Raw genomic sequence first — 15,312 nt, 5'->3', positions numbered from 1 at the left:
TATATGGGAGTGTTTGTCTAGAAAAGAAAAAAAAAATTAATTGGCATTTTATTGCAACAATAAAGTTGGAATATGATAATAAAAACAGTCATTTTAAATACATATACTAGAATTTATAAAATGTCATTCTTGAACTTGGTTACCACTGAAGATAGTTGAAAGGTAAACTATGTAACTGTCACCCAAACTTTTTATTCTTTTAGAAATTTCCTTCAGAGAGGCTTAACAAATTGCAGTAGATCTTACTACTTTATAGCGGTTACCATATTATTGATCTCAAAAGGTATATCACTTAGCTTATTCATTAAGCTTGGCCACAAAAGATTTTTGGCTGTCTACAAAAGTCAAGGAAGGGCTGAAGGAGTGAGTTCCCTATAGATGTTTGGCAGTGGTAATGTAATTAGAGTAGCCATGCAAGTGAGAAAGGGAACCATTTTGAATGGGACAGTGTACATACAGATGTGTAATTACCACTGCTACTTTGAAAATAAAATCATACAGTTGAACTTTAATCTCCATTCTGACCTTTCAGTCAGTGCTTGATACATTGACCTTTGGTTTCTGTAGCATCTCTGAGCTTAAATCTTGTGTGTTATGTATTTATGTTTCTTCAGATGTAATTTCATGTCTATTCTCTCTCAACTAGACTGTGATGGATATACCAGGGTCTTTATGTAGATTGTCCAATTTACAAGTCAGTCCCTAGCACCTGGCAAAGATGAGATCCAGGATATCCATATGTTTTATTAATATTTAACTGAAATTTTAATGAAAAAAGGTCATGAGAATCAGCCTTTCCAGGAGCCCTTTTTAGGGGGTGGTCATTCCTTAATTCCACAAAGTTATCTTTGCCTTGCTTCTAAAATGTCTAAATTCTGGATCACAGTGTGACATCATGGGCCTCCTGCTTTGCAGAAACATAGTTTAAAGTTCTTGGTAGATAGATGTCTGCCAGTTTTTCCTTTAAATTTCCTTTCCTTTTTATAAATTTGTATGTAATTTGTTATCTTGAGGTAGGCAGTGACCTAATTTGAAGGTGAAGTAAATCATCTGAACATTGGAAGTATCCATACAGTAGAATCATTTTCAGTATATTCTTTAATGATTGTCTATTTTAAAAGATCACATCATTATAGTGGTTAAAGAAGTATTATCCTAGTACATGTATGATCCGGGAGACTATAATTTGCTGGTAGTAGTTAATTATTCTGGTATGTAGATTTGAATGGATGGTTAAAGTGACATCGTGACTTTCTCACTAGTATGTAATCCACTAGTTGTCATGGTTTCAGGCATGGTTTTATGTTTGGGAGGGCAATAGTAGTTTTAAATTGTTGAATTGAAACTGTGAAAATATGTATACAGATATAAAATGCATTATAGAAATTCTCTTTTTTGATCATGGTTATTTGGAGTTAAGATAACCAGAGTTTGAAATACTTAATTTGGAATAAATCAGACCCCACACATTCTTACTTATTAAAAAAATATTTTGAGACTTTTTAATTCTCAATGTGCCTTTTATCACTTTATCAAATTTGCCTAACTTTAAACTTCTAGCTAGTTGATGAATTTTAGATAGTAGATATTCTTTACCCTTTTATCTTTATAATCAGATTTCACTAGCTTTGAAGATTTTTTCTTTTCAAATAGCATAGATTTCATGTACATATATTTCAGTAGGTACTCCTTTTTATCTCTGAGCATATGTAATTCTCCATTTTCTAAAGTTTTGTTAGTAAGATAAACATATGTGTAAGTCTTGTAAGTTTAAAAATGAACAGTCATCCCAATTACTTGCCTGGTAGCTATTTTCATAGCTGGCCTATCTTATATCTATGTAAGAATTTTACCATATCCAAATGCCAGTTACCTCCTTAAAAATATGGGAAAATGATAACATTTCTCTTCTGTTTTGCTAAGTAACTTTCCTTGCACTCACATTACATATTCACGTTATAACTCATTTCTGTACTGGATGATTTTGAGTTTCTAGTGCTTTTTCTTGCGAGTTTTCTCTGAACCCATTCAGTGCTTTTATGTAACTTATTCTTTTCAAGCTTTTCTTCGTATATTTGTGGGATTCTTCTATTGTAGCCATTTCTAGGAGTGTCATTTTACTAATTTTATTAGTAATATTTAAGCATTCCAAGATACAGGCCTAAATAGCATTATGACATTTTAGAGATGGAAAAGGATTTCTCATGAGATTAATGTGGAGAAGTATACCATGAGACCATGTCATAGCTGTATGCACTTTGTTAGCAGCATAGTGTTGTCTCATGATCCCTGCCCACTAGAACAGGGCTTGATTCAGTCAGTATAATTACCAGTGTAAGGAGTAAAACCTTTTAGGATAAGGTGGGATCTAAAGAAGTCTTTGAAAATGTCAGCATAAAGGAAGTAGTCTTCTGTTGTTTTTATTTTTCCCCAGGCACAAAGAAGAAAGTGGGGAAATTTTCAAGGAGGATTCTTTTTAACCATTTAACCAGTTTGAGAGGAAGCAATAGGGAATACAGAAAGGGAGGTGGCAACCCATTCTAGTGTTCTTGCCTGGAAGATCCCATGGACGGGGCCGCTTGGCAATCTACAGTTCATGGGGTCACAAGGGAGTCGGACATAACTTGGCCACTAAACAGCAAAAATAGGGAATATAGATAGTTTGTTCTTCTAGATTTTGTTACATTACTATCAGCTTACTTTCACAAACTGAAAAACTGGGGTAGCAATACAGTTCCTTTAAATGTTTTATCATAATCTCTCTCTTTTTTTTTAAATAGGGAATTGACTCTCTTTTGGAGTAAACTGCAAAGAAGAATCGACCCTTCTGTAGATACTTTTTTGGAGCGCTGTCGTCAGTTTGGCGTCATAGCTAAAACACAGCAGCATTTATTTTGCCTGATTAGAGTTATACAAACTGAAGTGAGTAATTTATGCTTTTTGTGCTGATTGTTTATGGAGGGAAGAAATAAGTGGGGAGACAACTTCTCAGGCAACTCTTGTTAAATAAGGGAAAATGAGAAATAATGGGGTTTAATAAGATTATGGAACTGGACATAGCTAGCTGTTTCTGCAGATTTATTTCCTGGGAATCTATAATTTTTCTTCGTGGAAAATAGTGATTGACATTATAGACCACTGGAGGAAGGAAAGATTGTTTCTTGATTGTCCCCTCAGTCACCCTAACCTAGGTCTGGTTTTCCTAGAATAGTGTTCTGTATTATATACAGACATGTTTGTTGGCAAATTAGGATAGTAATTATTAGTGAAGAAAGTATAATTGTATTTTCCAGCTCCTTGATAATAGAACGACTAATTCCTTGATGATGGAGTGATAGATTCTCTACGTTTTAGAGGAATGGACTGTACACAGATTGCAAGCTTCTGTGCAAATTAGGAAGCAAGTTAGTTTTGTCTTGTTTTTTAAGAAATAAATATTTCCTAAACTGAAGTGCTATGTATAAAACCTTGTTTTTTGAATTCGGCCCCATAAATTAATGCTAAGACTGGAGATTTAGATGAGCCTTATGCTATGCTTGGTTTCTGTTTTTAGTGTCTACTCAAAGACAGAGATCCCTGTATACCCCTATCTATGATGGTTTATGGGTATGTTTTATGGGTTGCTTCTTTGACAACATCCAAGGATTGTTTATACTAAAGTCAAGGCACAGTTATATCACTGATACGTTCTATCTCCTTTAATGTACCCTATTTTAGTACTATCCGTATCCTGTTTTAATACTGTGTATCTAGTCTTCTCCAGTGAAGACAGGAAAATGTAAGACAGTTATCAGAAGCAAATTCATACTTAGACAAGCTAGGCGATTATTATTTCTCATCACGACAAATGAAGTTGTGTCCCTATCATCGGAGCATGTTCACGTAATTACAGAACTTGCCTATTTAAAATAATCAGTGGTACAACTGGCCTTTTATAAGTTTTGGCTTTAGGGTTTGTTTGTTTTTTTTTAATCTTTAAGGAAGGGCTGATTTTTTCCCTTGCTGCATAAGAGATTATCACAGCTTAGCCCTAAAGTCAACACCCATTTATTAGCTCACAGTTTTGTAGGGCAGAAGTCCAGCACAGTGTGGCATGGCTCACGGCTCAGTATCACAAGGCCAAAATTGAGGTGTTGGCCAAGCTGAGTTTTTATCTGGAGGCTCTGTAGACAATCCACTTCTAAGCTCATTCGTATTGTTAATAGAATTCAGTTCCTTGCAGTTGTGGGGCCAAAATCTTCATTCTCTTGCTGGCTGTCAGCCACAGCCTGCTTTCAGCCCCTGGAAGCCACTGTCATTTTCATGCTTTCATTTTGAAGCCAGCAAAGGCACAAGGAACTCTTCAAATGTGACCTCCTTCACCTCTGACTTCCAGACTTAGATTTAAAGAGCTTGAGTGATTGGGTCAGGTAATCCACTTGTCTTAAGATCAGTGGGTTTGGGGCTTTAATTACATCTGCTGCAGGGTCTCTTTTGCCATATAACATAGTGTAATCATAAGAATAATTCCGTATTTATAGGTTCTGCTTATACTCAAAGTGAGGAGATTATACAAAAGTGAAGGTCAGGGGGTCATTTTAGATTTCTTTTTACCTCGGGGAACCACAAAAATGGGAAAATGTTAGAGGATTAGAGAAGGTGGGTTTCTGACACATGCCAAGGAACTTGCTGTGCATTTGTGTAACCAGAACCCGTTTGTTTTCATCCTGTTCTAGGATATTTTCCCCCTGTAGTCTTTACTTACGATATTTGTCCTAAAGGGTAGAAAAGCTATGGCCTGGTAGGTGAAACGGGAGTGAGATGGAATTCCTTTCAAATTGAGTGAGACACCTTTAGGTTTTTAAAAGTGAGAGGTGATCTGACCTCTATCATTTGGGATCTGGTTCTACTGTGAATGGAGATATCCCAGATGATAGTGATGTAAAAAAGAAAAAAGTTTTTCCCTCTCTTATACAGATCGATAACCCAGCTAGACAGGCCAAGGATCCTCTTATAGCTCCACATATCAGAAACCCAGGTTCCTTTTATCTGCTGTTAACACATAGCTTCCATCTCATGTTCCAAGATCCAGCTATTCCAGTCCCAGCTATAGTGTCTTCATTCCAGATAGCGAGGAGAGCGGGGAGCAGACCACACTGTGACACAGCTTTTCCCCCGTTCCTTCTAACACATTCACAAACACGGTCACCTAGCTGCAAGGGGAGCTTGGAGATACAACTGATGATTCTGGGTGACTTTGTAACCAGATAAAATCAGGTATTTGGTTTTTGTGAAAGATGTGAAATGATCTTAGTGCATAGAAACCAGTTACATAGCCCTTGGGAAGGAAAAGATTAATGATGCTGAAAGGCTTTTATGGGCATTGGGTCTCTTGCAGAAGGCAGGCCTTGTATAGTACCTCCTTATTTTCTGTGTTTTAGTTTTCTCTAAATAAAGAGCTTAAAGCAGATAATCAACTAAAGGTGCTCAAGAGTTGTTAAACTTTGATTCTGTGACTTGAGAAACTCATATTGAAAGGGATGACTTTAGAGAATCTAGAGTCTCTCTCAAGGCTTAAGTAGTATGACAGAAGAATGGATATAGATGTTGGTTATATTTGAAATGGAAGGTATAAGAAGAGGGATAATCTTGAAGCCAGTTTATTTGACCATTGAGCTCTTTTTGGTGGAACATACAAGTTAGAATAATTTTGCAAAATTTTGCCTAGTTTTATTCCCTTCTCTTTAGTAATGAAGAAGCTGAAGGTTAGAAATGTGTGACTTGTAAGGATCTAGACCCTGGGTATCTTGACAAATGGCATAATGGTTATCATTTGTAAGTCAGAAGCACAGAGGACTTGGAGAAAGTCCATTAAGTTTTAAAATCTTTCATAGGTTCTTAACAGGTTACTCAACCCCTTTTGCAAGACTCTCTGAGGTAAACAGCAAAGAATCCAGATCTGTTCTTTCTTAAACAGCCCAATCTAGTTGAAATGGTAAAATTTGTGAAATCACTAAGAATACTTTTCCAAAAGAAACCCCACAAAACTACCATTATACATTCTGAACAGATAGTTACTTGTTAAAGGAGTGGTGGATAAATTAGAATTAGGGTGTGGAATGTGGAACTGAATTTTGAAGAAACTGATGGATATGAATAATTTGATAGGTTTTAAACAGGAAGGTGAAGAAGTGACTTGGCGTATTGTATCAAGGGCACGTGGGATATAGCGAAGTCAAATGAGGATAATCTATGCAAAAAGTTTATTCAGAATAATGTCCAAGATTAATAAGGGTTCTGTATATTGATGGCAGTTATTTCGTTGTGTTCTCAGCATTTAGAATGGTACCCAACACAGAATAATTAGCAAATTGATGTTTGAACAGTGGGATTTATCCTCAAGTATTTTGTATGGGATTCTGTTGAATATGTACTATGTGCCAACATTGTATTAATCACTTTATGTTACCTTACTTCATTTTTATAACAACATTAGGAGAAAATCTAATACTGCCGCTACAGTTGTCATTTTACAGATAAGGGGACTGAGGCTTAGAGGAGTTAAGAACTTGCCACTGTTGTGAAGCTGGGGTTCAAAGGCAGTCAGAGTCTGGCTCAAAATTCTGTGCTTTTCAGTACTGTGTTTTAAGCTACTCTGCCATAAGATCCTGCTTTACTTTGTTCATATTATTTTCACATATCCTTTCAGCCTCTCACATGAAAGAATCATCTTAAATACACTTGCCTTTTATCATATACAACCAGGTCTTTTTCATGATTTTTGACTAATTTCTGAGAACCTGCTGCTATAGAGAAATTTTCTTTTGTTTTTTTGTGGGAAACAGATTCAGTACACCTGTAACTATAAAGTACTGATTTTGGGGGGAGGAAATGGAAAAATCATTTATTTTACCCTTGAGGTTTTGAAAATACCCAGTTGTTCATGATACATGAATTTTTAAAATTGAATTCAGTCTTAAACTCCCTTTTACACATGTATTTCCTCTTAAACCCATTTATTTAAGCCCTATCCTTCCTACCCAGCTTGAGACAATTCTTTTTTGAACTTTCAGTGACCTTATTTATTCTGAGATCCTCTGAATTTATGTGCCTTTTTAATTTACACATTTGGCACATAGGTAGATTCCTTGAGGGTTAAGGACTGCTTTAATATGCAGTGCTTTGGGACTTCCCTGGCGGTCCATTGGTTAAGACTCCACATTTCAACTGCAGGGAACATGGGTTCTGTAGCTGGTTGGGGAACTAAGATCCTGCATGCTGCACAGTGTGGCCAAATAATAATAATATACAGTGCTTTATAAAGTTGGATACTCTATAAACATACATTGTTGTCGTTTATAAGTTTTAAGAAGAGTGTACATGTGTATCTTATCAGTGAAATTTATGTAGTGTTTCCAAATTTATGTAGTTTTCCAAATGGAAAAAAAAACCTTTTCTTCCCTGTTTTTCTTAACAGGCACAAGATGCTGGTCTTGGGGTGTCGATTTTACTGTGTGTCAGAGCTCTTCAACTCAGAACAAGTGAGGATGAAGAAATGAAGGCATCAGTTTGTAAAACAATTGCTTGTCTTTTGCCAGAAGATTTAGAAGTTAGACGAGCCTGTCAACTTACAGAATTTTTAATTGAACCCAGTTTGGATGGATTTAACATGTTGGAAGAACTGTATTCCCAACCAGATCAAAAATTTGATGAAGAAAATGCACCAGTTCCAAATTCTCTCCGATGTGAGCTTTTACTAGCTTTAAAAGCCCACTGGCCTTTTGATCCTGAATTTTGGGACTGGAAAACTTTAAAACGACACTGCCACCAACTTCTAGGACAAGAAGCCTCAGATTCTGATGATGATCTAAGTGGCTATGAAATGTCTATTAACGACACAGATGTTTTAGAGTCATTTCTCAGTGACTATGAGGAAGGTAAAGAAGATAAACAATATAGAAGAAGAGATATGACAGATCAACAAAAGGAGAAAAGAGACAAGAAACCCATTGGTTCTTCTGAAAGATACCAGAGGTGGCTTCAATATAAATTTTTCTGTTTGTTATGTAAGCGAGAATGTATAGAGGCCAGGATTCTTCATCATTCTAAGATGCATATGGAAGATGGAATTTACACCTGTCCGGTTTGTATTAAAAAATTCAAGAGAAAAGAAATATTTGTTCCTCATGTGATGGAACATGTTAAAATGCCACCAAGCAGAAGGGACCGCTCTAGAAAGAAATTACTGTTGAAAGGCTCTCAAAAGGGAATTTGTCCCAAGAGCCCCTCTGCAGCCCTGGAGCAAGGTCAATCACTGAATGAACAAGCCAAAGGAGAGTCACATGAATATGTCACATTCAGCAAATTAGAAGATTGCCACCTGCAAGACAGAGATTTGTACCCATGTCCTGGCACAGACTGTTCCCGTGTGTTTAAGCAGTTCAAATACTTAAGTGTGCATCTTAAAGCTGAACACCAAAATAATGATGAAAATGCCAAGCACTACTTAGATATGAAAAACAGAAGAGAGAAGTGTACTTACTGCCGACGACATTTCATGTCTGCTTTTCACCTGCGAGAGCATGAACAAGTGCATTGTGGTCCTCAGCCTTATATGTGTGTATCTATAGATTGCTATGCTAGGTTTGGATCAGTGAACGAACTGCTTAACCATAAACAAAAACATGATGATCTGCGTTATAAATGTGAATTAAATGGCTGTAATATTGTTTTCAGTGACTTGGGACAGCTTTACCACCATGAGGCACAACACTTTAGGGATGCATCTTACACGTGCAGCTTCGTTGGCTGTAAAAAGTTCTATTATTCCAAAATTGAATACCAGAATCACCTCTCAATGCATAATGTTGAAAGTTCAAATGGAGATGTGAAGAAAACAGTGAAACTTGAGCCGGCAGCAGGTGAAAAGCAGGATTGTATTGATCAGCCCCATCTGCTTGACCAAACTGATAAGTCACGTTTACCAGAGGATCTTCTCTTCTGTGCAGGATCAGCTAGTTCTCAGATAGAAACTACAGAAAATCTGAAGGAAAACAGTGACAGTAATTCTAGTGATCAGTTAAGTCATAGCTCTTCAGCTTCCATGAATGAAGAGTTAATTGACACACTGGATCACTCTGAAACCATGCAGGATATATTATTATCTCATGAAAAAGTTTTTGTGCCCTCCAGTTTAAAGGAGAAATGTTCCAGTGTAGCAGTTTGTTTTGATGGGACTAAGTTTACCTGTGGTTTTGATGGCTGTGGGTCCACATACAAAAACGCAAGAGGCATGCAGAAGCACCTAAGGAAGGTCCATCCATACCATTTCAAACCCAAAAAGGTAAAGACAAAGGATCTCTTTCCCTGCTTGGGTAATGAACACAATCCAACGACTGAAAAGTTTGATACAGAACCTAAACCCAGCTCAGATACAAACAGTGACTCCCCGGATGAAGGTCTGGATCACAATATCCATACTAAATGTAAACGAGAACATCAAGGCTATTCCTCAGAAGCCTCCATCTGTGCATCTAAAAGGCCCTGTACAGAGGATACCATGTTGGAACTTCTGTTACGCTTGAAACATTTAAGCTTGAAAAACTCAATAACCCATGGATCTTTCTCAGGGTCATTGCAGGGGTACCCATCCAGTGGTGCCAAGTCTCTTCAGGCAGTTTCAGCTACAATCTCAGATCTTAATTTTCAGAATCAAGATGAAAATATGCCAAGTCAGTACCTGGCGCAGTTGGCAGCCAAGCCTTTTTTCTGCGAGCTTCAAGGATGCAAATATGAATTTGTGACTAGAGAGGCTTTGTTAATGCATTATCTTAAAAAGCATAATTATTCAAAAGAAAAAGTCCTTCAGTTAACCATGTTTCAACATCGGTATTCACCGTTCCAGTGTCATATTTGCCAAAGGTCATTTACGAGAAAAACACACCTTAGGATTCATTATAAAAATAAACATCAAATTGGCAGCGACAGAGTAACTCAAAAACTATTAGATAATGAAAAATGTGATCATGAAGGCCCATGCTCAGTAGAGAGGTTGAAAGTTGATTGTCCTGCAGAACTTGGAGGTGATCCCAGTGGTAACTCTGAGAAGCCACACTGTCATTCTAAAAAGGATGAGTGCAGTTCGGAAACAGATTTGGAGTCATCCTGTGAAGAAACAGAAAGTAAAATATCTGATCTCTCATCACCAATAGGCAGCCATAGAGAAGAAGGAGAAGGAAGAGAGGGCAGAGGTAGCAGGAGAACTGTTGCTAAAGGAAATCTCTGCTACATTTTGAATAAATACCACAAACCATTCCATTGTATTCATAAAACTTGCAACTCCTCCTTCACCAATCTCAAAGGCTTGATTCGCCATTACAGGACTGTACATCAGTACAACAAAGAGCAGTTATGTTTAGAGAAGGACAAAGCGAGAACCAAAAGGGAACTTGTCAAATGTAAAAAGATATTTGCCTGCAAATATAAGGAATGTAACAAACGCTTCCTGTGTTCCAAAGCTCTTGCGAAGCACTGTAGTGACTCTCATAACCTAGACCACATTGAAGAGCCGAAAGTGCTTTCTGAAGCTGAGTCAGCAGCCAGATTTTCCTGTAACCAGCCTCAGTGCCCTGCTGTTTTTTATACATTCAGCAAGTTGAAGCACCACTTGATGGAACAGCATAACATTGAAGGAGAAATTCATTCAGACTATGAAATTCATTGTGATCTTAATGGCTGTGGCCAGATTTTCACCCATCGCAGTAATTATTCTCAACATGTATATTACCGACATAAGGACTATTACGATGATCTGTTTAGAAGCCAGAAAGTGGCAAATGAAAGGCTACTACGGAGTGAAAAGGTGTGTCAAACAGCTCATCCTCAGGGGCATGAACATCAGACGACCAGGAGATCGTTTAATGCCAAGGCTAAAAAGTGTGGCTTAATCAAAGACAAGAAAGCTCCGATTAGTTTTAAAACGAGAGCTGAAGCCCTCCATATGTGTGTGGAGCATTCTGAGCACACACAGTACCCGTGCATGGTTCAAGGATGCTTGTCCGTGGTGAAGCTGGAGAGCAGCATAGTGAGGCATTACAAGCGCACCCATCAGATGAGCAGTGCCTACCTAGAGCAGCAGATGGGAAACCTCGTCATGTGTGTGAAGTACGGGGCCAAAATTAAGGAGGAGCCCGCTTCTGAAGCAGAGCCCCATATAAAGAAGGAAGAGGAGAGAAGCTGTGAGTCCGAGCTCACACAGCACAGCCACTCCCCAGGTGACACTAGCGTGCCTGTCCAGACCGCTGACCCCCTTCATCCAGGCGAAAGGGATGGAGGCCAGAAAGGATGTACAGAGAGCAGCCCAGTTTTTGATGCAGATTCTCTGCTCTACAGAGGAACTCTGAAATGTAACCATAGTTCAGAAACCACTTCTTTGCAACAATGTAATATAGTTCAGCCTCCTCCTTGTAAAATAGAAAATTCTATACCTAATCCTGATGGGACTGAGAGTGGGACTTATTTCACGAGTTTCCAGCTGCCTTTACCAAGGATCAAAGACTCAGAAACTGGGCAGCAATGTTCAGGGCAAGAAAACACTGTAAAAAATTCAACCCATGTTCCAAAAGAGAATTTCAGGAAGCATCCACAGCCCAGGTCATTTGATTTGAAGACTTATAAACCTATGGGATTTGAATCTTCATTTCTGAAATTTATTCAGGAAAGTGAAGAGAAAGAAGATGATTTTGATGATTGGGAGCCTTCAGAGCACTTAACATTAAGTAATTCACAACCCTGTAATGACTTAACAGGGAGTGTTATGGCAAATAATATGGTGAATGACAATGACCCTGAAGTTGACATACCTCATTCTTCCAGTGACTCTTCAATTCATGAGAACCTGACTGCAATCCCACCTTTAATAGTAGCTGAGACGACAGCAGTTCCCTCCTTGGAAAACCTGAGGGTCGTATTGGACAAAGCATTAACAGACTGTGGAGAACTTGCCTTAAAACAGCTTCATTATCTTCGGCCAGTGGTTGTCCTTGAAAGATCTAAGTTTTCCACACCAATTTTAGACTTATTTCCAACAAAAAAGACAGATGAGCTTTGTGTAGGAAGTTCCTAAATAGCAGTTTTGTTTTAGAAACAGACTGGCTCCGGCACTGCAACCTGGGGACAGTCGCCAACTTGAACAAAGGCTGAGAAGCAGCCACACCGTCGTCGAGGGTAGACTAGGCTGTGTATTTACATGAATGTATAATATGTATGTCAGCAGTATTGGCTGAGTCCATTAGCTCTCCAGTTGGTTTATTGATTGGGTTTTTTGTTTTGTTTATTAAAAAATGGAACTGTATTCTTGTTTGGTGCTAATTAATACATCAAAATATATCGGGGCTTCCTTTTCCAAATTAAGTGTGCATGATTGTGTATGGAACAGATACTAAGACCCCAGGGTGGGAGGGCTGGGGAAAGGGGTATGGAGTTCTTACTTGACTTGAATGTGCGCCTGAGGGTGCTTTGTGTAATATATTGTACACTACAGCATCTTATATTTTTTGAGTTGAGTTTCAATAAATTACAATTTTTCACCCATTTTTTTTGTTTACTCATAATGAGTTTTCATGCCACACATGACTTGGAATTGCACATGTATTTTCTGAAATGTGCAGTTACATTTTACCCCGGTTATTAAGCAAACCATTCAGATCAAGCTTCCTTTTGAATGACTGTTGTCTTAAAAATTTTGTGGAAGGAAAAATCTGAGATAGAGTAATAGAGTAATTAACTCTTGGGAGTCAAGGTAGCTCCTGGAAGAGAATGTTCAGGAGTTTTTCAGGTAGAAAGGAGAGGGTATGCCAGGCATAATGTGAAGGGCTCAACGCATTCAGAGATAATAAAGCCATGTTTCCAGGCAGCTACAAACAATGTGATAGGCTGGCAGTAAAAGGGGAGTGCTGGAGCAGATGAGCTGCTTGTAGAGATAGGAACCAGGCCACGAACACTGAGGACTGTGGACCTGAGTCCATAGGCAGCCGAGAGCCTTTACACAATTTTAAACAACATTCATATTAATCTATAGATTGCTTGAAATGAGTGTGATTTAAGGGACTGAGAATGGAAACAGATCTAAGACTGTTAAAGTAATTGAGGCGAACTTGGTGAGAGGCAAACAACGGCAGCAGAGGGACAGATGAAATTGAGAAATTTAAGAGGATTATTAGGCACTGGAGGGTAGAGAAAATGTTTTGAGGAAAACTTAAGGTTCTGTAGTGATGGATGCAAGCAATTGAGGCAAGACTAAAAAGGAGTTTGGGGGAAGAGAATAGAAACAGAAGATGAGTTTGGTCTCTGTGTTAAAGTTTCAGTGGACTGTGGGACATCCATGTATAATAACAAGAAAAGCAGTGTTTTCTTATGTAGCACCTTCTCTGTTCTTTGTGAAGTCACTTCATCATTATTTAAAAATGAAATGATACAGATACTCCTAAAATCCCCTTCTTATGCCTCTGGTTAAAATTTTAAGATCTTTTCTCTGGCCCTTAAATCTTGTTTTGTCAGCTCTTAAAGAATTTTATTCTACCACCTCCTCACCCTAAGCGTCTAAAGCACCCCACCACTACCACCACCACCACCAAGCTGAAGTCATTTCTTGGTTCAGATCTTAGTAGGATACAAGATTCTCAAACAAGATTCTATTGAAAGCAAAAGTGGCAGAAACAGTGGAACTTCTTAGAGGCTGAGGTCACTACTGACTGAGTTCTTTGGGATCTTGAGCTCATTTCCCCTCTGGGCTTCAGTTTCCTGCCTTATGAAGTGTTGAGGTGTAAGTGACCATTTCAAAAGGTCCTTTACCTGTGGTCTGAGCATGAGAAATAACCAGTGGCCCCATCTTAAAAATTCCTCATTCTAGAGATTTTTAGACCAGACCAAGAGAAAGCTGCTAATCTTAAGACTCAACTGTATCCATCCAAAAAGGGGAAGTCCCCGGTGGTCCAGTGGTTTAATTAGGGCTCTGCACTCCCACTGCAAGGGGCACAGATTTGATCCCTGGTTGGGGAACCAAGATCCCACATGCTGTGTGGTTTGGCCAAAAGAAAGAAAAAGACTCTGTATTCATTCAGCCGCTCCTAACTCCTACACCCTGGAAGGACCAAGTGAGTCCACTGACAGTAGTACCAAACCCTAGTTTTTAGAACCCAGTTGAAAGTTTGCTTGAATATGATCCTAGAAGCATTTTCTATTCTAGTTGGAGTGGTTTGCTCCTTTTGATATTTTTTTTTTTTAAGATGTTTCAATATGGACCATTTTTAAAGTCTTTATTGAATTTGTTACGGTATTGCTTTTCTTTTGATGTTTTGGTTTTTTGGCTCAGAAGCAGGTGGGATCTTGGCTCCTGGACTAGGAACTGAACCTGCACTCCCTGAACTAGAAAGCAAAATCTTGACCACTGGGTCGCCAGGGAAGCATTTGATCTTTATTAAAGATGATGTTCTGTTAAAACCAGCATATGTGGTTATATGATAATACAGAAGGTCAGAGGGTTATTTTTGAAGCTTTTAGTACTATCATTTTTACTTGATATCTCTTTGGGGATTGTCCTCCAAATCCTCCAGACCTGGAAGCACTGAGTTTGTGCCCCCTAAAATTAATAGGTAGAAATCGAGAATGCCAGACACTTTGATTCCTGGACTTTACCCAGAATTCTCCTGCTTCTGTGTTTCTCCATGTTTGTGAGCACATATGTGAAAGAGAGCAAGTGGGGCAATGATGGAGAAGAAAGGTTTTGATGAGCCTTCCTAGGGATTTCAGCCCCAACCTATCCCCTCCGTTCCAGGTTGCCTGCTTCTGAGCTGCACTGCCAAGGACAGTCATTGAAGGACAGAGTTAGTCATTAACCAAACACTGAAGTACGCACATACTTAAAGATAATTACAGGTATTTGGGGGAGATAAAAACAACTAATTTGTTAAGTCTGCCATCATGGAGCTTCAATATGAGGGCTGGGGTAGGCTTTCCAGGTGGCGCTAGTGGTAAAAAACCCGTCTGCCAATGCGAGAGACTTAAGCGACACTGGTTCGATCCTTGGGTCAGGAAGATCTGGAGAAAGACATGGCAATGGAATGGGCCAGTATTCTTGCCTGGAAGAGCCTATGGATAGAGGAGCCTGGTGAGCTGCAGTCCACGGGGTTGCAAAGAATCAAAGTATAACTGTGGGCCGGCAGCATGGATGTCATCTAGGAACTTGTTCAAAATGTAGAATGTCAAGTCCAGACCTTCTTGACCAAAATCTGCATTTCAGTAACATCTCCAGATGATTCATAGGCACAGAAAAGT

At 38.6% G+C, this 15,312-nt stretch overlaps 1 protein-coding gene across 1 annotated transcript in view; it reads left to right on the top strand.

Moving 5' to 3' along the window:
- Nucleotides 1-15,016, top strand: part of RLF (RLF zinc finger) — an 88,581-nt gene extending 73,565 nt beyond the window's left edge. The window contains exons 7-8 of the mRNA XM_040231571.1: nucleotides 2,781-2,922; nucleotides 7,457-15,016. Coding sequence (XP_040087505.1) covers nucleotides 2,781-2,922; nucleotides 7,457-12,103 — 4,789 coding nt within the window. The 3' untranslated portion in view covers nucleotides 12,104-15,016. The remainder of the gene's footprint in view (nucleotides 1-2,780; nucleotides 2,923-7,456) is intronic.
- Nucleotides 15,017-15,312: the final 296 nt, after the last annotated feature.

This window comes from Oryx dammah, unplaced genomic scaffold (assembly GCF_014754425.2).
Source record: "Oryx dammah isolate SB20612 unplaced genomic scaffold, SCBI_Odam_1.1 HiC_scaffold_28, whole genome shotgun sequence".
NCBI classification, from domain to species: domain Eukaryota; kingdom Metazoa; phylum Chordata; class Mammalia; order Artiodactyla; family Bovidae; genus Oryx; species Oryx dammah.
The sequence above is the reverse complement of the archived record's forward strand: the minus strand, read 5'-3'. Positions and strand labels throughout refer to the sequence as shown.